At 42.2% G+C, this 23,675-nt stretch overlaps 2 protein-coding genes across 8 annotated transcripts in view; one reads left to right on the top strand and one right to left on the bottom strand.

Annotated features, from left to right (window-relative positions):
• Positions 1 to 690: 690 nt before the first annotated feature.
• On the top strand, positions 691 to 3,231 carry dut (deoxyuridine triphosphatase). 2 transcript variants are annotated; one of them, XM_031306403.2, is made up of 7 exons: positions 691 to 849; positions 1,575 to 1,731; positions 1,889 to 1,980; positions 2,149 to 2,193; positions 2,294 to 2,368; positions 2,488 to 2,558; positions 3,097 to 3,231. In XM_031306403.2, the coding sequence occupies exons 1-7, from the start codon at positions 732 to 734 to the stop codon at positions 3,151 to 3,153; spliced, it is 615 nt and encodes a 204-aa protein (XP_031162263.1). In that variant the 5' UTR covers positions 691 to 731; the 3' UTR covers positions 3,154 to 3,231. The 2 variants fall into 2 exon arrangements, with proteins under 2 accessions (XP_031162263.1, XP_031162264.1); XM_031306404.2 differs by lacking the exon at positions 691 to 849 and having other exon boundaries at positions 1,106 to 1,731.
• A 534-nt stretch (positions 3,232 to 3,765) lies between these two features.
• The window catches only part of fbn1 (fibrillin 1), a 65,099-nt gene continuing 45,189 nt past the window's right edge, over positions 3,766 to 23,675 (bottom strand). For 5 of the 6 annotated variants that reach the window (XM_031306398.2, XM_031306397.2, XM_031306399.2 and 2 more), the window contains 28 exons: positions 23,408 to 23,476; positions 23,169 to 23,294; positions 21,261 to 21,383; positions 21,003 to 21,161; positions 20,845 to 20,916; positions 20,636 to 20,761; positions 20,346 to 20,468; positions 19,221 to 19,346; positions 19,008 to 19,124; positions 18,789 to 18,914; positions 18,588 to 18,707; positions 17,765 to 17,890; positions 15,438 to 15,590; positions 15,242 to 15,304; positions 15,027 to 15,146; positions 14,775 to 14,894; positions 14,563 to 14,685; positions 13,888 to 14,019; positions 13,104 to 13,229; positions 11,968 to 12,174; positions 10,356 to 10,481; positions 9,986 to 10,108; positions 9,175 to 9,291; positions 7,882 to 8,010; positions 7,668 to 7,787; positions 6,907 to 7,138; positions 6,620 to 6,803; positions 3,766 to 5,222 (listed from right to left, as the gene is read on the bottom strand). In XM_031306398.2, coding sequence (XP_031162258.1) covers positions 4,845 to 5,222; positions 6,620 to 6,803; positions 6,907 to 7,138; positions 7,668 to 7,787; positions 7,882 to 8,010; positions 9,175 to 9,291; positions 9,986 to 10,108; positions 10,356 to 10,481; positions 11,968 to 12,174; positions 13,104 to 13,229; positions 13,888 to 14,019; positions 14,563 to 14,685; positions 14,775 to 14,894; positions 15,027 to 15,146; positions 15,242 to 15,304; positions 15,438 to 15,590; positions 17,765 to 17,890; positions 18,588 to 18,707; positions 18,789 to 18,914; positions 19,008 to 19,124; positions 19,221 to 19,346; positions 20,346 to 20,468; positions 20,636 to 20,761; positions 20,845 to 20,916; positions 21,003 to 21,161; positions 21,261 to 21,383; positions 23,169 to 23,294; positions 23,408 to 23,476 — 3,866 coding nt within the window. In that variant the 3' untranslated portion in view covers positions 3,766 to 4,844. The remainder of the gene's footprint in view (positions 5,223 to 6,619; positions 6,804 to 6,906; positions 7,139 to 7,667; positions 7,788 to 7,881; positions 8,011 to 9,174; positions 9,292 to 9,985; positions 10,109 to 10,355; positions 10,482 to 11,967; positions 12,175 to 13,103; positions 13,230 to 13,887; positions 14,020 to 14,562; positions 14,686 to 14,774; positions 14,895 to 15,026; positions 15,147 to 15,241; positions 15,305 to 15,437; positions 15,591 to 17,764; positions 17,891 to 18,587; positions 18,708 to 18,788; positions 18,915 to 19,007; positions 19,125 to 19,220; positions 19,347 to 20,345; positions 20,469 to 20,635; positions 20,762 to 20,844; positions 20,917 to 21,002; positions 21,162 to 21,260; positions 21,384 to 23,168; positions 23,295 to 23,407; positions 23,477 to 23,675) is intronic. The other variant, XM_031306400.2, reaches the window with a different exon arrangement.

The following is a 23,675-nucleotide window of genomic DNA, read 5'->3' as shown; positions in this document are numbered from 1 at the left end:
AGCGTCAGATATTGTTTTTTGTTGTTTTTAGTACATTACATTGCACGTTACTTTAGTATTTTTTAAATTATATATTTTTATTTTTATATTTTTTATATATCTAGTTAGGCTATATGATGGTTGTTGTTACAACTTAACACACTGGGGTTTTATGTGAAAAACACAAGTATAAAGTCTGCAGAGCAGCCAATTCTACTACAAAATACTTCATGAGTTATCCTCTGTTTCAAAGACACAAGCTCTGGGGAAATCTGGTGTGGACAAATACAGTCATTTGGGAGACTAATAAAGATAGGCCTACTTTGACTTTGAAGTAGAAAGTGGCATGAAAAGAAAAGACTTAAGTGAAGCACAAGTACCTCAAATTTGTACTTAAGTAGTACTTGAGTATATGTACTTAGTTACATTCCACCACCGTATACAACCATTTAAAAAACTACAAATTGAGTAAATTGATATAGCCTATCATAGAATAGATAAACTACATTTCGATGATTTCTATCTATATAGATATAAAAATGTCTTCTTATATCTATGGGCCATATATCTAAACAAATGATTTCGTTTAACATTTGAGTCTGCCTTCTGTTGAAGAGTGAGGAGCATGGATGTATAATCCTATAATACGGTAAGACCGCGTAATGGCGAGGAGCTACGTAACAGGGGGAGGAGGAGGAACGTAACAGGGGGAGGAGGAGGAAGTGCGGTGCAGACGACGTTAGCAAACAAATATGACACGAACGTTGCTAAGGCTAAGGGATCTTCAGTTAAAATGCTCTGCGATTTTTGATGGTGCTCCATATGTCTTAGGCAGGGAATTTCATTTTCAGACGCCCACTCTTAACAAAGGCAAGCAAGACTTTAGGATGGATAACGTTAACGTTTCCGTCATGTCAAGTGCTTATTGACGTTAGCTTTGCTAGCATGCCTAGCACTTTGTAACTAAAACCATACGCTTTGGTTTTATTATGCTGCATCTGTGGTGTACTAAACGCGTAAACACCTCAAACACTACGTCTGCTTTATTCTGGTGCAACGCGTAGCTAGGTAAAGTGAGGCTTAATATTCTCCAAATACTTTCTTGTGCTATGTTTTTCCATTTTAAAGGTTACAGCTGTTTATATCAATAACTCTCGCGATAACTTGTGAAAAAAAAAGAGGGTTGCCACAGTTACAGGGCATACCGTCCTTACTTACATCCATGCTTTCTTGCCGATTTATTTATTTATTTACAGGTTTTCTTCTCCCAATGCATTTAATAACAGTTCTGTAGCAACTTATATAAGCTATTGGAGTTACTTTCATTACGTTTTGCGTTGTGTAAGTATCTTAGGAGTTACGTGATTTGGGGGAGGGGCTAATTTGGCGCAACTTCCACCCCTCCACCGCGGGAAATTCATTCAAAAGTAGGACCGCCAAGAAGCTGGAGCACAGAAGGAAGAGTTTTTAATCTTACAGTAGCCGGTTGTAGTTCTGTCTCCTGGTTATCAAATAGTTTGTCTTTAGTCCGTATAAATTATTTAGTGCACTATCGGTTTTTAACTGTGAAACCTTTGCCAATATGCCCGTCCTAGAAGTCACAGATGCATCTGCAATCTCTCCATCAAAGAGAGCAAGGACAGAGACAAAGCCTGCAGAAGATAGACCAGTCCTCAAGTTTGCAAAACTTTCTGAGCATGCCACTACACCTACCAGAGGCTCAACTAAAGCAGCGGGATATGATCTCTACAGGTTGGTTAACCTTATACTTTTTAAAATGATGTCTGGGTTCAACATTTAGCTTGTGCTCCTACACAGATTAAATCTACTTACTAAACGTTGCCGTGTATAAAAGCGTCTGTTATATGAATATAATGCCAGCTAACCTTTATTCTCTGAACTTTAACAGTGCATATGATTACACCATTGGTCCTATGGATAAGGCAATTGTGAAGACAGACATCCAGATAGCAGTTCCACATGGCTGCTATGGGAGAGTGGGTGAGTGTTTTACATATTGATGCAGCCCTGCAAATCCTGTATTACATTTTTTTTTTTTTCCTGTTGTGTCTAATACACTGTTTCAATCCACGTGAATTCACGCTAAGATTATGGTACACCAGTTGCAGAGCATGTCATAACTGTCTCATGCCATTTTGTCATTCTCAGCACCGAGGTCTGGACTGGCAGCAAAACACTTTATTGATGTTGGTGGTGAGTCTTTGCCTTTTCGACCTACTAATGCAGGTCATGTTTTAACACTCGTCATGTCAGCCATTTTAATTTCTCTAATGTCTCTGTATGTTCTCCTCAGCCGGAGTTGTAGATGAAGACTATAGAGGAAATGTGGGAGTTGTGCTCTTCAACTTCAGCAAGGACACATTTGATGGTGAGTCGTGGCATCTGTGAAATATAACATCACCTTTTTTTTTGTATCAAAGGTACCAGCAATACTTCACCCAACAGATTAGAAAGGATTGTCTCATCTCCTTCTGTTCCTCTTTGCAGTGAAAAAGGGCGACAGAGTTGCTCAGCTGGTGTGTGAGAGGATCTGCTACCCAGATCTGGTGGAGCAAAAGGTAAACTGTACACAACATATAAACGCATACTTGCACTCAGTTGCCTGTTTATTAGGTACACCTAGCTAAAACTAGCAGCTCAATAAACAGTCCAGCAATAAATCTGAGCTTCATGAAGGTTATAATGTTGAAACTAATAATGTGTTGATTCAACTTAATGATCATTTGAGGATGTGGTTCGTGGTGCTGTTTAATTTTATTGTTATACTGACTGGTGTTTCTATTATTTTGCCCATCCCATTTATATCGGAGGAAAGGCTAAAGGCTAAATAACAAACATCGCTGTATAAAACAATATAATTTAACAACACTGCAAACTGCATCCTCAAATTCCTTAAGTTGAATCGGCCCCTCTCTAAAACAGTAAAAACAAACTGATTATAACCTCATGAAGGTTATTTTGGAAACATTGTCAGATTTGAGTAGTAGTAGCAGTAGTAGTAGTAGTAGTAGTAGTAGTAGGTTTTTATTTAATGTGAATGTCATCAGATTATATTTAATCATTAAATGGAAAAATTGCATGGCTGTGTTCTTTCAGACGCTTGATGAGACGGAGCGTGGTGACGGAGGTTTTGGATCAACTGGACGAAACTGAAAGCTCCAAATATAATTGCAAATGTATGTGTTTTAAATATATGGATTAGTGTTAATAAAGTTCTTTTCTTTTTTTTTTTTGTACCTTGGAGAGTCGTGGGTCTTTGGTCTTTACTGGGACTGTCAGTTTTGGGTTCTGTCAGATGAACTTCTTGTCTGACCTCCTGCAAAGTAAAAATATAAATGTTCCAAATCTCCACATGGGGGCAGTGCAGGACAAGAATTGCATCACTTAAACCGCTCAACTCCATGTCAGGTTCTGTTGGGGGTAATGTGAGTTTCACAAGCAAAACATTCAGAGATCAAATTGCACTTTACTTGGGTTACACGCAACTTAAGAAGGATGTCTTACATAAAGCTAGCAGCTTTCTGTTGAACTCCGTCACAATAAGTAAATCTGGATAAAAGGGGAAAGCACAGCAGTAAATACATATACACCAAAAATATGTTTTTATTGTGAATTTACAACTAAACCCTCACTGATGTGAACAGAGAACACAGACTGGTGTCAGGCTGGTCCGTGGCAATGCAGCACTGATTGTATTTGTGAGAGGATGTGTGGCCACGGAGACCTCAGTGCATAATCATGAAGGCCCAGGTTTGGCGTCATCAATGTGTGTGTGTGTGTGTGTGTGTGTTGTGTGTATGTATACACAGTTAAAGGAAGTAGTTGGTCATTATAAGCACCATTACAAACCCCCTCTATTCCAGGGGCTTCCTCTAGTTTACAAATGCTTCATAGATTAAAAGTGGCATCGATTATTACAGTATAAACACAATTTACATGTAGTATAGGGGAGAGCGGACAGGCTATGAAGCTAACTGTTACTGTTGCAAAGACATGAAATCTTCAGAATGACCAACGGGATTGTATCTTGTTAACTACTGAGTTTTGTATAGTAGTACAGTGCATTCAGAAGTCTATGTGGTTGTGTTGCTAGCACCAGTAAATATGAATTATTCTAGTCAGTAGGAAAGATGGAAAAGCATTGTTTAAATATGCAGTAGGAGTCATTCAAGCTCAGACATGGCTACATCTCAATAGTCCATAGTGGGTTCCTTTCCTCTCCTTAACATTCTCATAATCTTTTTTTTCCATCTTCACTCCATTACAATTAATATCTGGGGAATGAGAAATGTGTTTACTTTTGTGTATCCAGGTTTGTTCAGTTATTACCTGAGGGGAGGAAATGAATGTATTGCAGACTATTTGGACTCACCCCTTTCTTCCATCTAAGCTGGGTTCTAGAAAACTCGGCCTTCGGAACTTTCTGCAGTCCTCATGCCCTTCAATATGGCACCTGATTCCACATATCATCATACAACATTAAACCCTACAATCAAAAAACATTCACACTCTCGATAGTGCTTCACACACAGCTGAAGTTGTGTGTCAGGGCAATATGTTCTTCATTTGACTGAAATATCTCATTCTGCCTCATTCAGCTAGTATTTTCCACATAAATGGTATCTATGATATGTAGAATCATCTTTGGCAATCGAATGACAAAGTCCCTCCCCCCACCCCCTTCTTGTCTCTTTGGTGGCGAGCCCTTCTCCCTGTTGGAGCAAGAAGAAGTTGTCCCTAACCGCTGATCCAGAGTCAGTGATGTTTGGCCTTTTTGTGAAATGCGAGACTGACACTGGATTAGCAGCTGCCGGCAACATCTGCCCATCTCAGTCTTGTGATGGTTAATGGAGGATGATCTGCACCCTCATCTTCAGTACGTCTCCCAGCTGTCCTGTGAGGTAGTCTTTATCGTGTCGGTCCTCCAGCTCAGCCAGCTCCTTCTTCCTGTAGAGAGGCGTACTGCTGATCTGAAGGTAGTACGCCCCTGGGGGGAGGGCCTTCTTCTTGCTCAGATGCAGGTAGCTGACACCCTCTCTCTGGTTGATTTTAAAGTAGCCTTCTTCGTTTCCGTAGTCGATGCTGTAGCGCACGTGGTCACTGAGGGTGGATAAGGCCGGGGTGAACTCAAGGATGTGGTCACGGTTGCTTAAGTCGCTAATGTTCAGGTGGAGCTGCAGGGTGTCCTCGATGTCCACACTCGCCAGGCTGACCTCAGTCAGCTGCAGGAAGAAACAACAGATACAGTGGATTAGTGGATACAGTATATGACATGTGTCCTACAGTACAGTATGTTTTCTGTCATTAATCAAGAGAGGTAAAGGGACGTGTAATAAAAGTACATACAAACAGGGCTGTTGCCAGGATTTTAGTAATAGTGAGGTCCTGTGTTCCGTCGATGCGTCCCCTACCACCCTCAGAAAGGTTTGAGCAGAAACCAAAGACAAGGTTTCTTTTTCTTTCTTTTTCAACTCCATTTATTTTAAATTTTCACACCAAATGACATACAACGGAGGCCATGGCGAACGAAACATTCTCAAAACAGCATGTCCAAAGACAAGGTTTCTTTTAAGATTATTTTTGGGGGGCTTTTTCCCTTTATTTGAAAGTGGATAGACATGAAAGAGGGAGAGAGATGGGGGATGACACACAGCAAAGAGCAGCAGGTCGGATTTGAACCCTGCACCGCTGCAGGACTCAGCCAGTATGGGGTGAACGCTCTTACTGGGTGAGTTAGAGGATTTATTATATACCGTAACTGTTTGTAAATTTTATTTCCCAACATGAACGTCTAAACGCTGTTATAAGGCCTTTCCCACACTGCCAGGAATACAATTCTGAAAGTAAAGCTGAGCAGTATTTTTTTATTTAATATTATTTTGTTGGCCTTAGTAGTCTAATTTATACATATTAAGTAGGGGTGTCACGATTCTCCAAATCCACGATTCAATTCGATTTAAACATTTGCGTTTCAGCAGTGACGGCAATGCTACAATAACAGCCACCAGATGGCAGAAGGGTACTTTACAACAACAGTTTGAGCTTTTCAAAATTTACAAAGTGCAATTGAAAGCACCATTAGTTTACCGAGATGTACATGAACGCACCATGAAGTCCTTTTGGAGCCCAACTCACTCACAGGAAAATGTAGCCACACTGGTGACTTCAGGGATGCAGGAGTTCTGTTGTTTCTCCGTCATCTTCGACTCCGGCAGTGGCCATGGTGTCTGGAAAAGAGCAGCTGCAGGCCACTGGTAAGCTAACGTTACCCTGTGTCTTTAGCTGCATGCTACCAGCCGGTAAACTACACGGTGTCTGTTTTTGTTTTTTCTTAAGACGTCTGAAGTAGGCGGGGCTGGAGAGAGAAAGAAATACTGGTGGAATCGCTGATCCTGCTTTTAATTTCAATATTCGAAATCGAAAGCTCATTTTGATCAATTTTCGATTTATCGAAATCGTGACACCCCTAATATTGAGTCAGAAATACCTGGAATAAGTTTATAAAACACCTGCCCTGTTTAAGTGTTTAATTGTTGAATGTTAAGTACCCTCAGGTGGGTAACCCTAAAGTTCCTCATTACCTCTGCGTCCTCAGTGTGTTCTCAGGCAGACAGATTACCTGCATGTCTTCCAGAGGATCCTCCTGTGTTGAGTTGGTGCTGCGGCGTTTGCGTCCCTTCTTGGGATAGCCGTTGATCTTACATTCATAGCAGGCCTCAGGAGACAGAGAATTATCATCCACCTCACCTCCCTGTTCAACACTGGAGCCGCCACTAGTAAAGCCCAAACCCGTGACACAGTGCCTGAAACGAAGACAAAGCCATCAGTCAACTAGAAACGTCTACAGACAGCTTTCACACACACACACACACACACACACACACACACAGTCGTTCACTCACGTACCCTTGTCCGGCACGGAAGTATCCAGGCGGACATCCACAGAGGTAGCCCCCGTCTGTGTTTGAGCAGCCAAACTTGCAGGGGTTCTGGCTAGTGGAGCACTCGTTGACGTCTGAGCAGCCTCCGCCCGTCTGCTCGTAGTTAAAGCCGGTGGGGCAGAGGCAGCGGAAGCTCCCCAGGGTGTTGTGGCATGACGCTCCACCGCAGATCTGGCTGTTCATACACTCGTTCTCATCTGGGTCATAGGAAGTTGACGGGAAGTAAACAAACAAGGTCATTCCAGTTGAAGGACACAAACAATACTGGGAAATTCTGCCATGAATGTCAATATGTGGAGAGATTCACAGTTTTTAAACAAAAACACACTTTATTTTGGGGTATACACCAAGTCACACACACTGTACCACACAATTACTTTGTCTATGCCTGAACTATTTCAAATTATTTTATGCACTTTTTGATATTTTGATGTTACACCACCCTCCTCTTTTCATTTGTTTTTTGTCCCTTCTCATGACCTTACCACAGTAAGGAAAGGGTTGAACTTCCAGAGGAAAGGAAAAACAATTTTGACATATTTATATTTTAAGAGTGGCAGGAAAGAGGTGAAGGATGGATAACTTGTTTTAAACAGGCTCAAGGCCGGGCTTTAGTCCAGAACATCAAGGCTGCATGGTACATACTTTGGCAACCAAGTCATCAGGATGCCCCAAAAGGAAAGAATTTTTATATTTGCTGATAAAAAGAACAGCGGTATTACTCACCCACACACTGGTTCCACTGGTAGTGCTGTAGGTAGCCTTGTGGACAGCTGCACCTGTATCCACCCACCAGGTTCTGACAGCCATGCTGACACCTGTGGTTACCATCGCACTCATCCAAATCTGTCAGGGACAAACATACAACAAAACTACAGTAAGAGCCTATTTTCTTTAATGAATCAGCTGACACTGAGGTTGGTATCAATTGTTCTCAGACCTTCACAGGCTTGTCCATTGGGATCTAATGAGAATCCCCGCTGGCAGTCGCAATTGAAGCTCCCTGGAGTGTTCTGGCAGGCACCGTTGGAGCCGCACAGATTGGGGTCTGTAGCACATTCATTGTTGTCTGCACAGAGAAGAGGGAAGGTTCAGACAAGGGTAAGACGGGAAACACGATATAAAGGCTGACTGTAACCCTGATTTGGATGTGCAGAGTCATTTTAAAATTCATGGAGAGTTGACATTGGTTCCAAAAAATAGGGCAGGTCCACCATGGACTGCTGGTACAAATTATGTCACAGTCTTCAGGGGTTTAGGAATACAGTCTCTCACCTACTGGTTTGATCTCAGACCAGAAGAGGTCATCAAAAAACATTTGAGTGTGAAAGTTCATTCTAGACCTTGGGAATAATAGTTTGATGAAATAATCTACACACAACATCCAGTTACAAGTATTGCTAGTAAGGATCATTGTTAGTGAGTGTGACTGACAAACAGATACCTTAAACATTATTATACTGGATAAGGAATTAAGGATACATACTTCTTAACAGCCACAGCTTGAAGGAACAGATGTATTTGAAGGATTGAGAAAGTCTTATAGATTTAGATATAGACAGTATTTACAACATGTCTGGAAAAGTGTTCTGATCATTAACAATGTGTCTGTCCAATGAGCACCTGTCCTGAAGGAGTTTGGGTTCTGCAGTGTCCTACACTTTGGTACATCAGCAGTAGTTACTGTGGTATGATTTGAACACGTGTTTTTATGTCACACCCATGTTTCTCCAACCTTCTTAAATTAATACCATATCCACACCTCCTGTATGTCATTTGCCTGGGGTTATTCCTATAGTCAAAACTGAGGGATCCCTGTCCCTGATTTAATGTGAGGTCATGGGCGCTGCTTTATGGTCTGGAAAAAAAACTTGTGGTAGTCATGGCGATCCACTGCAAAGTTCCATAACAAAGCAGTGTTAAGCTGTCATGACTCCAAACCAGTCCAGCCTAATAAGATCAGTGTGATATCAGCCGGAGTCCATTAACTCTGAACGAGAGTTGGTTAGGGTTAGACAAGAGGCTGGTTCAGGACTCTCTTTTTTGAGCTGGGCTGGAAGATACTATAAGAAATGACACCGTGAAAGGATATACTGTGTGTGCATTTGGCAAGATATGGGTGTGGAGGCTGAATTAGTTGAAGTGTTGTGACACCATGCTTTTGGGAATACACAGATATATCTATAAATATTTGGATGTGCAGTATATCTATATTCTGCATGTGCTTATTTACCAATGCAGGCAGTATGATGCTGGGTGAAGCCAGGAGGACATTTGCAGGTGAACCCACCGATGGTGTTTACACATAAGAACTGACAGTTATGCTGTTTGGTCGAACACTCATCCAAATCTGAAAAAGAGGAGAAGTTGTACAACATAAAACCAGCTGTAAACCTAACAGAAAAGTGGCTGCTTAGTAGTTTATGTAATGCATTTAAGATAGTGTGGTTGGAACTGTGTCAGATCACTGCATGTACTACTGTATAGGCACTGCTCTTTTTTTAGTCAAATTCCAGTCCTTCTACAGTCACTGACCTACAAATGAACTGCAAATGAACCAGACACCGGAATCACGGAGGGGGACTGTAGAGGGGGAAACTAAAGCTATTGTAAATAAAGATAAAAGAGGACCTAAAAAACTGAACACCACGAGCACACTTGTTTAGACTCACAAACAAGCATGATAAACAGAGACACTGCCAGATGCACTGTGTCACAGGCTCTGGATGTAGGGTTCACATTCATGAACAAATGTGCGCACGTGGAGACACCAGTCCAAATGGAGCGTCTTGGGACAGTGAGCAGAACACCCGGCCCACTCAGCACTACCTAGAGTGGCTCTAACCTGGAAACTAAGTCAAGCAAGAACTCCCAAAGGGGAAATTTGTCTCTACAGTTGAGTCGCTACAAGAGCAGTGCCCTCTTTCTAAAAGCATGGCACTGAACTCTACTGATCTGAATATTTAGAGGTTATGTTTTGTGTGTGTGTGTGTGTGTGTGTGTGTGTGTGTGTGTCTGTGTGTCTGTGTTTGTGTGTGTGTCACCTCTGCAGCTCTTTCCATCTTCCTGTAGGATGTATCCACGGGGGCAGGAACAGAGGTAGCCTCCCTCTGTGTTCTTACAGATGAAGTTACAAGGCTTTGGTGCCTGTATGCACTCATCCACATCTAGAGGGAGAGGGAGAGGGTGGTGGTGAGACAGTGAGAGAGAGAGAGTTTGATCCTGTAGCCAGAAATTCCATAAGGGGAGATGATGAGACAGACAGACTCAGGCTGCATTTTTCAGAGGAGTGTGTGGGCAGTCCACCCACGTAGTTTCGGCTCTTTACTGGACAGCAGGAATGAGAACGGGAGGTAGGCAAGGTAAGAAAAGAGTCCATAAAGTGTAAGTGCTGGATGTGAAATCAAGCCTTACCCACACACAGTGTGCTGCTGATGTCAGTAGTGTAGCCCGGTTTGCAGGTGCAGCTATAGGAGCCCAAAGTGTTGAGACACTGACCATTCTTGCACAAGTTGCCCATCACACGACACTCATCAATATCTGGAAAGAAACAAATAAAGTTAGCTCCAGATCAACTTATCACATTACCAGTCAATTGCCTTGATTCCTTTTAGAGAATAATTTTGCCAAGAACTGAATTTCAATAGTGAATAACAACATATTCTAAATATTATTCCATGCATTTAGTAATGCATCAGTTTTGTTTCAAGTAAAAAAGTATTGGTTTTTTTCTGGCAAAATAAGAAAAAATGATGTTAAGGTACCTTATAATGGTAATAGGAGTTGTGAGCAGAGAACATTTTGAAAAGACTGCCTGTTGAGACAGACTGGCACCATCAGGGGTATTTTATGCAAAAACAGAACATTTTATGACTGTTTTCTTGTCTTCAAGGTTTCATCTGCTGCTATCATAGCTACAGTAATAAATGCAATGCTTTTCTGTGGGGCAAGTTTTAACTCTTGGATGCTGCAGCCTCCGTGAAAACCAAGATAGGTTTTCAAAATGAATCCAGCTGTCTACTGCAAGTTACTACAATGAATAGAAACCAGTGGTTGCCTGGCAGGTTGGAAGAAATCTGTCTGACAACTAAACATGTAAAGTACTTGTGGCTCGTGGTTTAGGGCCAAATCATGCAAAACTTTAGGATGTCATTTTAAAAACCCACCTCATGTTAGCTCTACTGATAAAAGATAACAGTTTTTAACCACAAAATTGTCAGCGAAAGATCCATACTCATTAACTGCAGTTGATTGTTGATTGATTTTCAGCAGTGACATCTACAGCCTCTTTCCGACCAAGTAGTTACAGGAACGTAGTTATAGGAACAGTCCACTTCTAAACAGTTCTACTAACTACTCTCGCCCAAAACCGGTTTTGCCGTTTGCATTTGCACTGGTCAAGTGGCCATAGGAACTTGTAGGAGGGGTAAGGGAGTGACGCAAGCACGGCAACGGTCTTTATTGCGTCGTCATTTGACTTTAGCGCCACATACAACAAACCATCATGGAAGAGGCCATCGGAATGTTCCTGTTGTGCCTTGCCGGGATCCTCATAACGGAGTTCGAACGGTGGCGTTTAAAGACTAGGCTGGAGTACTTAACAGGGAAACACAGAAGACGAAGGCTCCAGCGTAATATTATCCTAATTAATATGATGGAAGAAGATAGAAGAGCAGAGCGCAACAGGCAAACGAAACGACGGGTAAGTTCAACTAGCATTAACAATTAGCTGGTTGAATGCGTGATGTTTGTCTAATGAGTTAGCATACGTAGGCGAATTGCAACAGTGAAGAATATGTACTGTTTGTGTTTCAGACGTTACTAGGTCACTATGGGTTCCTATGTGGAAAAGGGAAAAGGCAAAAAGACCCATGCCCTGAAGTAGGAGCTGAAAGAGTTACAGGAACTGCAGTCAGAGAAACTTAATAATCCCCAAATTAGTCCAGTCGGAACACGAGAAAAAAAGGGTTCTAGGAACGTTATTTCTAGGAACTGCAAAAATCCCTCCGGTCGGAAAGGGACTTACCTCTGCCATCAGTGGTGAACCCTGGTCCCAGAGGACACATCTTCTTGTACTGAGTGGTCCCGGGCAGGGGGCAGAGCTCACAGTTGGTGCCCCAGCCTCTGCCTCCATCACAGCAACACTCTGACTTGGTCACCAAGTTCCTGTTACTTGAAGTCATCTGACACAGGGTGGTCAGAACTTCAGTGAAACAGAAGCCTTCACGGTTATCTGGAGGGTGGGAGAGACAGGCAAAGGAATGTGAGAGCGAGACAAACAGACAGATGGACAAACAAAGAGGTGGGCCTGAAAGCAGACCAAACCACCCAGACAGGACCTGGCCTTAGAGAACCAGACGTAAATAGATAACCCACACTCTTCTATCACTACTGTCTGTAAGGAGTAAGATAGCCATAGAACCACAGAGCTAACAAAATCTCCATGGTGGTTTTCTCACCGAGTTCAGCACATCACATCAACCCAGAAGTATATATTTAGATTAGGGAGGAAGGCTTTGAAAGGATTTCCTCTCCCCTATCTTGACAGTAACAGGCACATGGTTTTTAACAATACAGTATCATGGAATGGTTAAAATCCCCCTTTTTTCACCTATTTAGCCAATAGTTAACAGCATAAAACATCTCTATCCAAATATAAAGGACATACGATCTGTACTTTTCTTATCTTCCTGAAAAAAACCGTTTGACTATGTTAAACTCTAAAATAATAATGTTGTCAAACCCATGTTCGAGTCCCAGTGGTTAAAACGTGTTAAATTCATTTAACAATTTCTGATTCCTAAAGATTATTGACCAACATTTTTTTAACTTTTGGACTCCTGAACTTCCCATCCCAGTGTTATATCCCATTGATTATGTTTGAAATACAGAAACAAGATGCCACTAAATAAAAGTGTTTTCTTTTGGGTTTAACTTTATGGCCTCGTTTCCTACAAGCTGACTTAATACAAGAACTGAACAAGTTCTGAACAAACGGCGGAAAGCCAAATTAAAGAGGCTGTGAGGACACGACAGATTCTGATTAAAACCGACACTGGACTGTAATACGTGTGAGAGTACAATAAGGTAAGTAAGTTAGAGCACAGTGTAAAAAAACATACAGTAAGAGCAACATATATAAATTGATAACAACATACGTACCGATACATTCAGTCTGTGTGGGGTTAGCGATGAATCCTTGGTCACATCTGCAGCGATAACTGCCAACTGTGTTCTCACAACGGCCATTTTTACAGGTACCTGGTTTGGCTGTACACTCATTCAGATCTAACACAGAGATGCACATGGACAATGTAAAGATAAAGTGGAAATATATCTTACACATTTTTTGTTAAATGTCAAACCAGATAATGAAGCAGAGAAGTGGAAGTTCATTGTGAAATCGTTCATTCCAAATTGGTGTGTGTATGAATACTTACACATATAAAGTAAAAACTCTTTTAATCGTGTTGGTATCTTAACTTTACCCAACAACTTTTTATTTACATAGGTAGGACTTTTTATTAATACGGTGTACTTTTTTAATATTTACCAATATGGGTTTTTAAGAGTGAACTCTGATATTTTTGACTAAAGCTGCTGATTGTATAATATAGCTATAGCTAGTATTTTGAACAATATTCGGAGTTTAACATTTGATTTCATAGCAAAAATGGGAAGAATTAAGTTTGCCTTGTGGGTTTGCAAAGTCTCTGATGGCTCAAGCCCATTGTATGACAGTAACAAGTCCACTAATTACCAGGAAAGGAAATGCGGGGGTTAACAACCCCTAACATAAAATTAAATCCAGGATAAACAACTAGCTTTCAACATTGTTACACTAAAGTGGATGAGTATCAACATATATTTATGAGCCAAGATTTGAGGCCATAAACAAGAATGATGGTTCATTATTTTCTGCAGTAGGACACTATGACAATCTTACCCATGCAACCGTCTCCTCCGGGCTGCCGTGTGTATCCAGGCGAACAGATGCACATATATGTACCAATCAGGTTCTTGCAGGTCATGCCTCTGCTGGCACAGTCATCTATACCATCCTCGCACTCATTCTGGTCTGGAAAACACACAGTATACTAAGAGTAAGAGGATAAAAAAGTATGAAGACATATATATGTTCATGCATGTGCAGCAATCACACCAGTGATGTAACACAGACACTCATAAACACTGCAGCACTTAAGGGTTTCATGTAAAACCACCCAATCCAACACTGAGCTCTGTAGTGCTAACAGGCGTGTAGTGGGAGGGTTGGTGGTCTGTCTGGAGCTCTAATGTAAACAGTGACGTTATAGAAACTGACAAGTTCCTCCTGTCTCAGCGCTTCCCTCCAAATACAACCGTTGCTATGGTGCCCGAGCTATCAGAGAGAGCGAAGGTGTAAACAGTGTCTCGGCCGGCTACAGTGTCCAGAGTGTTTTAAGTTCGTCCGAGACAGAGAACTCTTAAGAATGTCACAGAGATAGTGTGTTATGTAACTTTATGGACGGGGCCAGCACGACTCTATGAGGTACTTAGTTTATTTTCTACCATCACTTTCCAGTAAATGGACTATGACTGAGAAAGCAGAGTGTATGAGTGAGTCATTTAGCTGTAGTACCTTTACACATCCTCCTGTCCTCGCGCAGCACGTAGCCTGTGGGACATTTACACTCATACGAGCCCACCACGTTAACACAGCGGAAGGCACACAGTAGAGGATTCTGGGAGCACTCATTGATGTCTGGACAAGGAAGAGAAAGCAAACAAGTTACAGTAGCAGTACAGGACTACAAAGACTGCATCATTGAGCTCAAACATAATTTCACATACCTTCACAGGTCATCATTGGCCCAGGCTCAAAGCCGTCATCACATGCACATTCAAAGCCACCGATGACATTAGTGCATGTGCCGTTGCCGCAGGGATTGCCAATGGCACACTCATTAGTGTCTGTTTTCAAGAAAGTTACAAAAACTCCATTAAGCATGTTGGTGTTAGATTATTCAGAAGAATAAATCAGGGGAGAAAGATGCAGCGAAGGAGACATTGAGAGAAAGATAGCAAAACAGTGAGTAAACTGGCCTTCACACTTGACTCTACTGATGTCCAGACTGTATCCCATGGGACATTCACAGCGGAAAGAGCCGTCTATGTTGATGCACTGGCCATTGATGCAAGGGTCATTGAGGCATTCATCAATATCTACAATGGAAGAAAAAAAACACCAAATGAATTACATGCCACAACTATAAAAGAGATGTAAGACAGTGAAGATACAGTGTTGATGACACACATACCTTTTGGGTGGTCGTCTGGCCCCCGTTGATAACCCTCATTGGGACAGAGAAGAGGATACGCCTCTGGAACCATGAGATGTGAAAAGTCATGAATACCATTAAATGATACATAATTTCGTGCAAGAGCTTGTGTTTCCTTGCATATGAGTGTGTGTTGGGCGCATTTGTGTCTAATATGATAGGAAATGGAACACACCTTCTCCCTTGGTGGGACAGATTTCACAGGGATTCCCCCAGCCTTGACCTGGCATCCCAGTGCAGCAGCATGCTGCCTTGGAAGTGTTCTGAGGCTTTGGAGCCAGGCAGCGGCCATTTTCAAACGTAGTATAGCAGTAGTTCACACGGATATCTAAGGGTTTTCACAGACACACGCACGCATGCACGCACACACGCGCACAAAAGTAGTGAAAAATTTGAGACGGAAGGAGTAGTGAGCCTGAAGGTACTGTAAATTGACCAAAACTACAACTTAGAATGTTCCCTTCATTTTTTGGTGAAGTATTTGTAGTGAGGACAGAGGTTGGCTAATTATCCTGAATGATCTGTGTTTGCCAGTCTTTCTCCCTGCTTCTGAGGGCTCTTGTTGCTCCTGGACTAGGCAGGCACTTACTTGTAATGAGAAGCATATGGTCGCGCTCTCCTGCTAGCACTGGCCTTCACTGAACTCAACACAAATAAGCTTTCTGACCACCGTAGATCACACATATACATATACACACACACACACACACACACACACACACACACACACACGCACCCATGCACACACACCTGGCTCAGAGGCAAAGATCACATACATGAACACCTGGTGCTGTGAGGACAATGTCAAAGAGTGTCATGTTACTTTCCTCCATGAAACTGATTTGTCAGCCTTTCCGCAAAAGAGATTTATGGGGCTCTGTGCACAGCTGTTGTGCAAGTGTGTGTGAGCACATGCACATGTGCATCTGCACATGGATATGTCATTCTTATTTTGTAGTTTCTGAAATATGATACAAATGTTTAAAAATTGTGCGTCCTTGGTATGGTCACCTAACATGTCAGTGCTAAATAGTTTTTTTAATCAGAGACAGAACACTGAAAAACATAATATTAAAAAAAACAAAATTAATTAGAAAATTAAGCTTAGAAATAAATCAAACTAGTCTAACAAACGGTCTGACAGATTTGCAAAACCACTACGACATTATAATTTATAACATATAATTAATTGGAAATTGGTGGCCTAGTGGTTAAGACACATACCAGATACTGTAATCACAGTAATCCAAGTATGATTCTAGCTAGGGACCAATGTTACATGTCACCCCTCTCTGTCTCTCCCCATGTTTCTCTACAATCTGTCTTCTATCAATAAAGGCTAAAACCAAATCATTAATTGGATTGGCTGTTGCTGTTACTATATCACTTAGCATCTGATCACTTAGCTGAGGTTTAGTGGCTTAAAACGCAGCTACGTGCTAAACTGGACCTGAAGGTTTCAAGCAGTCGTTGGCAATGAAATTCTCGTTCTCAGGCTCTCTCCAACAATGCAACTACAAAATGTATAATAAAAAGAGAAGCACACACGTAAAAATGAGAATCCAAGACATAAACGAGCACAAGTTCAGCTGAACCGCACCTAAGCGCAGCTAGTGATGTTGTGTTCGTGATTATTGAGATTTTCACCCTTCATTATTACCTCATGATTCAATGTAATAATTGGCAATGAATTTCATTTCGCCAATGAATCACAAGTGTGTAACTGTCTCTCCATCATGTTTTTAATATAAAATATTAATGAGGGCACACAAAGACACGCAAATTATTAAAATCACTGTTGTCACCATGATTTTCTTCATCTATCATTGATTTTTTAATCAAAACAAGGGTTTTCTCAGTGGGACAGGGTTTGTCCTTATAATGAAACCTTGATCTCTTTTACTGCCCATGTTGTTCACTCTCCACCCAGCTTATTTCGTGCTTATCCCCTAACCCGCAGTCGAGAATTTCTGACACTGGAGAGAAAAGCGAAATACAAACTGTAAACTGCCTCACTGAACTGATGATGTCATCACTTCAGTGTTTGGAGGGGGAACTCCCTGACAGAGGACTCAGCGTTCCCCCACCCAACTTAAAAACACACATGTACATAAACACACACACACACCCACATACATACATACATACACACACACACACACACACACACACACACACACACACACACACACACACACACACACACACACACACACACACACACACACACACACACAGGGAAATGGAAAAGTGATCTGTTCAGAGCCACCCTTGGCCTTGTTGAGGCAGCAGCAGCAGAACCAGCTGGAACACAGTGTGCTATCATGAACAAGCAGGAAAAGTCTAACACCACTGACTGCTGCTTTGTCTCCACTAGCACTCAGAAACAGACTATACAGATACACTAGTATTTACACTTTGCTACACATTAAAGTTGACGCATAAGATAGTTTCATAGATTCTTTTTCCCTCTCTCTCACACACAAACACACTCAAAATTACCTAAACATCTGCGTCCGGAGGCAGAGACCTGGAAGCCTTCGGGACACAAGCAGGTGAAGCTTCCTTCAGTGTTGGAGCAGGTTCCAAATGTACAGATCTCGGGGGACTGGGAGCACTCATCAATATCTGACACACAAAGAGGAACAGCATCAACCACCTCATCATATTTACAAATCAAATCCATCAAAATCCATTCCTCCCCCTGCTGTGCTTCATTGACATCTCAATTTTTCCTTGAACTACTGTCAAAGGTGCAAGGATGTAGTCACACAAGTACGTCATGGTCTATCCAAATGTGATAAAACAGAATGTAAGCACACTAATGGATAGTTGGATGAAGGCGTATTATAGCCTTCATGTCACATGTTCGCTCATCTTAATGACCAGCTGCTGCCGCTATTGATGCTGAGAATTCAGTACTGTTATTCCCTGCTTCCAGGAACAGAGCACAAAGCAGGAATGTGTTGAAGTCTGCCGAATATCTCTTCATCAGCCCCACTGTATAAACAATCCAAGTGTTCTGGCTTGGGCCCACTCCCACGTGTGAAAAGGAGAAGAGGGGTGTTTTGTAGCAGCAAGGCAAGGAGGAGGCGAAGAGGCAGTGTATTCTCTTCTTGTACACCTCAGCAGAACTGTGATGTGTGCCATGTACATATGTCTGTGTGTGTGAGCATGTTGCAAGTAAGCAGGTGTTCTCTAAATTGAGGTAAGGTTCACCCCCACGTGTAAATATTTTATCACTTCAGAAATTCCTGTTTTTATTTTTCATGTTTTGGCTTCTATTTATTGACCGTGATGCTGAAAGGACTTTAGGCCGCTGTACCTTCACAGGTTTCCTCATGGAGATAGTAGCCAAGTGGGCAGATACACCTGTAAGAGCCATCCAGATTCAGACAAGTTCCTGCACCACATGTGCCTGGATTCACTGCACATTCATTAATATCTGAGAAAAAAAGGAATACGCTGTAAAACATACCTATTACATTCAGATAAACTAAAATTATGTAAAATGATGGTTCCCTACCAGCACACAGTCTGCCGTCTAAAGTGAGCTCATAGCCGTCATGACACACACAGAGATAGGTGCCTATGGTGTTCACACACTGCCCATTTCGACACATGCCCCTCTGCGTTGAACACTCATCGACATCTGATCAATGCACAAACACAACAATATATCACAGAAAGACTATATACTCTCTTGCTTTTTCTCTTTTACTAACTCACATCCAGACGCACGTACCTATGCAGTCACCGTTGTGTGAGTTCTGAAAGCCGGGATAGCAGAGACAGTTATAGGAGCCCACTGTGTTCTTACAAGTCCCGTTGCCACAGGGTTGTCTCTCACACTCGTCCACGTCTGAAACCAGAGAGCATCATCACAGCTTTACCATAAACAGCACTCACATTTCACGTCAAACACAAGTGAGAACGGATAGGAACCAGGACAGCTTACCGACACACATCGACTGGTCCCGCGTTGTTTTGAAGCCATTGGGGCAGATGCAGCGGTAGCTCCCCAGTGTGTCAATGCACTGACCAGGATTGCATATACCAGGGTTCTCAATGCATTCATTACGGTCTGATAAACGAGGAAAACAATTGACAAACTGTGTGAAACTCAAACCACAAAAACTATCACTGAAAAGTGGTGAAATATCTGGCTATGCAAAGGCTGAAATTTGGGGAGATCCAATCAAACCCTTTAATTACTATTTAGACATTTGTCGCTAGCCACAAACAATCACTAATGTGGGCGTGCATTTCTTCTTCTTAATAAGACACAAAACTGGCCATTAACTCTTGTAACATCATCATGTAATGTGATGCTGTTCGTACACTCATGATAAAGGAGTAACATCATAATTATTTAATTCAAGTCAAAAAACATGTCCATTTTTAAATACTCCATTTGACATTATGCCTTGAAGCAATGTTACATTTTTGTAAGGTCATCGTTGCCTCCATCTACAGTTTCAGTTTTCTCTCGCTGGAGTCTGACCATGTTTTGTTGTTAGGACTCGCATGAAAAGCAGGAAGCAAAACAGGATGTTGATTTAACATTTGCTTATCGGTGAGGACCCTCCAGTGTGACAGTGACATGTTTCAGATATACAGCAGCACATGTTCAACAGCTCAACACATGCTTCACATTCTCCCTTCCTTAATAACAAGCCCACCTCGAAGAATTCCTCCTCAGCCTGACTGTCATTGTGCTGTCTCTGGTACTTTATCTGTGGCTTACAACTGGCGAGAATGTGCAGTTCAAAGAGTGTCATATGAGTGAGTCTGATACAATAGGTTGAGGAGGCGAGGCAGCATCAGGCCACAGGAGGATGCAGAGAAGTCTGCATCATCGTCATGGAAGAAAGCACCGTTTTGGCTGCTTCCTCTAATCTTTTCTCTAATCCTGTTTCCACCAATTCGATAAAATCTCCACCAAGGTCATTGGGAGCTGACGTAACTGCCGCGGGTTGAGTGAACAGTGACAACCATGCATCACACCAGCAATGTACTGCATAATCAGGAGTGCTGCTGACACCTTTCACCTCTTTATAGCTGATCACCACTACAGCCTTACCTAGACATTGTCCAGTGGGGGTGAAGCGGTATCCAGGTTTACACTCGCAGCGGAAGCTTCCTGGCATGTTCAGACAGGCTGCATTCTGCTGGCACACCGGCCCATTCTGACACTCATCAATATCTAACAACAACAGGTACAGAGGTGTTCAAAGTCATCTACTGGTGACACGTTTACAAAGAGGGATTCAATATAAAAAGGCTGATTTAGTTTAAAAACCTAGGAAGAATTCACAGCATTTTACATTTTGGCATCACTTTCAGTTGAACTTCAGTGGAGTGCAGGCCTACCTTCGCAAATCAACAGCTTGTCGTTGTAGACGAAGCCGATGGGGCACTCGCACCTGAAGCTGCCAACCATGTTGATGCACACGCCATTCTCACACACTCCTGGGATTTCCCTGCACTCATCAATATCTAGCACATGAGGAAGAGACAAGATGAGAACAACACAAACTTTCCTTTTTAGTCACAAAAACCTTTGAATGGGGAAATCTTACCGATGACCCGTCCAGTGGTGATGTCGATGTAATATCCTGGTCTCTCACTGCCGCACAGGATCGCAAACTCGTCTGAGTGGACATAAGACATGAGTTCACTTTTAGTTCCTTATACGTTCAAAACATATGTGTGCTAGCACGTGTGTATGAGACCTCACCGGTGCTGGGAATAGGACACTGTTCACAGGGTTTATTCCATGCACGGCCAATGTTATAGGAGCAGCAACACATCTTTTTTGTCATGTTGAAGGTCAGCTCTCCGTCACATGTCCCGTTGTCAGAGTAAAAGTTCCTGTAGCAGTAGCTCTTCCTCATGTCTTTGTGTGTTTATAAGAAAGAGAACGCAAAAAATATCACTGCATGACTGCATGTTACTACCAAAGATACAGTTATTAGAGTGCGGCATGCAGACCTACCCATGCAGTTGTTTCCACCATTGACCTGCATGTAGTCCACAGGGCAGATACAGGTGTAGTTCCCGATGGTGTTGTAGCACTGGCCTGGGCCACAGATACCTGTTCGTTCACACTCATTGACATCTGCACACAGAGAGAAGGACAAACAGAAATTAGTACATTCCCTCAGTTGAGGTGCCACAAAACCTTTTTTACTTATTTAAAACTTATATCTTAAAAGACTACCTGATATCTTAAAGCAGCCATATTATGCTCATTTTCAGGTTCATAATTGTATTTTAAGGTTGTACCAGAATAGGTTTACATGGTTTAATTTTCAAAAAACACCATATTTTTGTTGTACTGCAGTGCTCTCTCTCACTGCTGCAGATCCTCTTTTCAGCTGGTCTCTGTTTTAGCTACAGAGTGAGACCTCTTTTCTTCTTCTTCTTCTGTACTATCTTTGATTGCACTCGCACATGCCCAGTAGCTCAGATGTAGATCATGTCAGCTAGCTAGCTCCATAGACAGTAAAAGAAAGGCTGTTTCTACAACTTCGGTCAGTTACAAGGCAGGATTAGCTGGGAGACTTCTAAATGAGGGCGCACATGTAAGTAGTTCTTTTGAAGATTATGGTGAACTTGTGTGTGTTGTAGCAGTGCTTTGCTATTGAGAACGAGGTAGCATGCTAGCGTTAGCATTAGCGTTAGCATGCTAACGCTACGAGCTAATGGTTGTGGTTAGCCTGCTCGTTTCGGCTTGTGACGTCACAAGCCGTGCCGATTTTGAACAGCTCACCCAGAGACTGAAGGCAGGACACATTCAGAAACCGTATCTCACTCTAAACAGCATGGATGGATTTTTTTCAAAGTTTGTATGTGTGTGGAAGCACCAGAGACACAACATAACACCCCAAATCCCAGAAAAAGTGATTTTTTCATAATATGGGCACTTTAAAGAAGGTAGAATGAGTGCAATGAGGATATATCGAGATACTGATTTTCTATGTGGAAGAATATCTGTCTGCAAAATATTATTATCATATACATTGTGTGTTACTATGTAAGTGTACAATAAGCCCCAATGTCATCATCATCATCTTATGTGAACATAATGCACAACCAAAATGAACACTAACACAACTACAGAAAGACACAGGCTGGAATGTGCTTTTTAATATCTTCTATTCGTATGAATAATAATTTTCCTAATAGCTTTCCTATACTAAAATTCTTTCTCTACCAACATTACTGCCAAATAGCAAATACAGTGCTTGTTCTGAAACTGTTGATTGACTAGAGACATAGTGGATGTGCAGTCCTGGACTTTATAGAGCAGACACCCGCTTTTGTTCCCCTGGCCAACAAACACACGCTAATTAAAATGCCGCCAGCCACATGTCATTGTCTAACCCTCAGCCCCCTCCTCTCCTCTCTTTGTTCCCGTTTCTCTTTTCTAAACACCCATTTATCTCTTTTTTTCATCCCATCTTTCATTCCTCCATCTCGCCCTCCCTCCGTCATCTCTGGCCTGTCTACAGGGGACTCGGTGTACTTCCCTGAGGAGAGGGCTGACCACATCAGAGCCTCGCTCCTCTGGACACAGTTAGGCGCTCAGCTGTCTCATCATCCTGACTGAGCTTTGCTGGGTTAACAACAGACGGGGAACTAAAGCAGAGACATATTGAGCTAGAATGAGCTGCAGTGTCGTCTGTGGGACAAAAGGGTCCAATATTTCTTTGTCGTTTTGCTCTCAGTGCTTTTTTCTCTCTCTCTCTCTCCATGTGTCCTCCCTGAACAAAGGCCTTGACGGCTGGACTCAATTTCCTTCCCACTGAAACGTCCCAAGGCAAGAGCTAGAGAGGACTAGGTCACCTGTGTGTTCATGTGTCTGTGGGGCTGCATACAAATACATGTGTGTGTTGAATACCTTCACAGACTCTTGTATCTGTGTTGAGGGCATAGCCTCTTGGACATTCACACTGGAAGCTGCCAAAGGTGTTGATGCACTGTCCTCCCTGGCACAAGCCTGGCAGCTCCTGGCATTCATTGATGTCTGCCAGAGAGAGAAAGGAAACACTCGGTGGGTGGGTGTGCGTTATCTGTGTAAGTGTCTGTAATTGTGCACAGGAGCAACCTGACACACATGCTAGCATGTTGCTGTCTGACCTTCCAAGATGACAGTGATGGGGTTTGGTCTGAAGCCTTCTCCTCCAGGACACAGTGTCTTATACTCAGCTGTAACACAGCACCAAATCACATTAAAGAGAAACAATGACACAACACACAAACCACAATCAAGGTTGTTTTATTTCAGGATTTGACAGTAACAGTTGGCTGATGGTGAAACATTGAGCTAAGACACATGTCCAAATGGTCAGTGTGCCTTAAAAAGATGTTTCTGGTACTGAACTTGTTTCCTGTCACTCTCTGTTGT

This window comes from Sander lucioperca, chromosome 3 (genome assembly GCF_008315115.2).
Source record: "Sander lucioperca isolate FBNREF2018 chromosome 3, SLUC_FBN_1.2, whole genome shotgun sequence".
Lineage (NCBI taxonomy): Eukaryota > Metazoa > Chordata > Actinopteri > Perciformes > Percidae > Sander > Sander lucioperca.
This window is presented reverse-complemented; position numbering and strand designations above follow the sequence as displayed.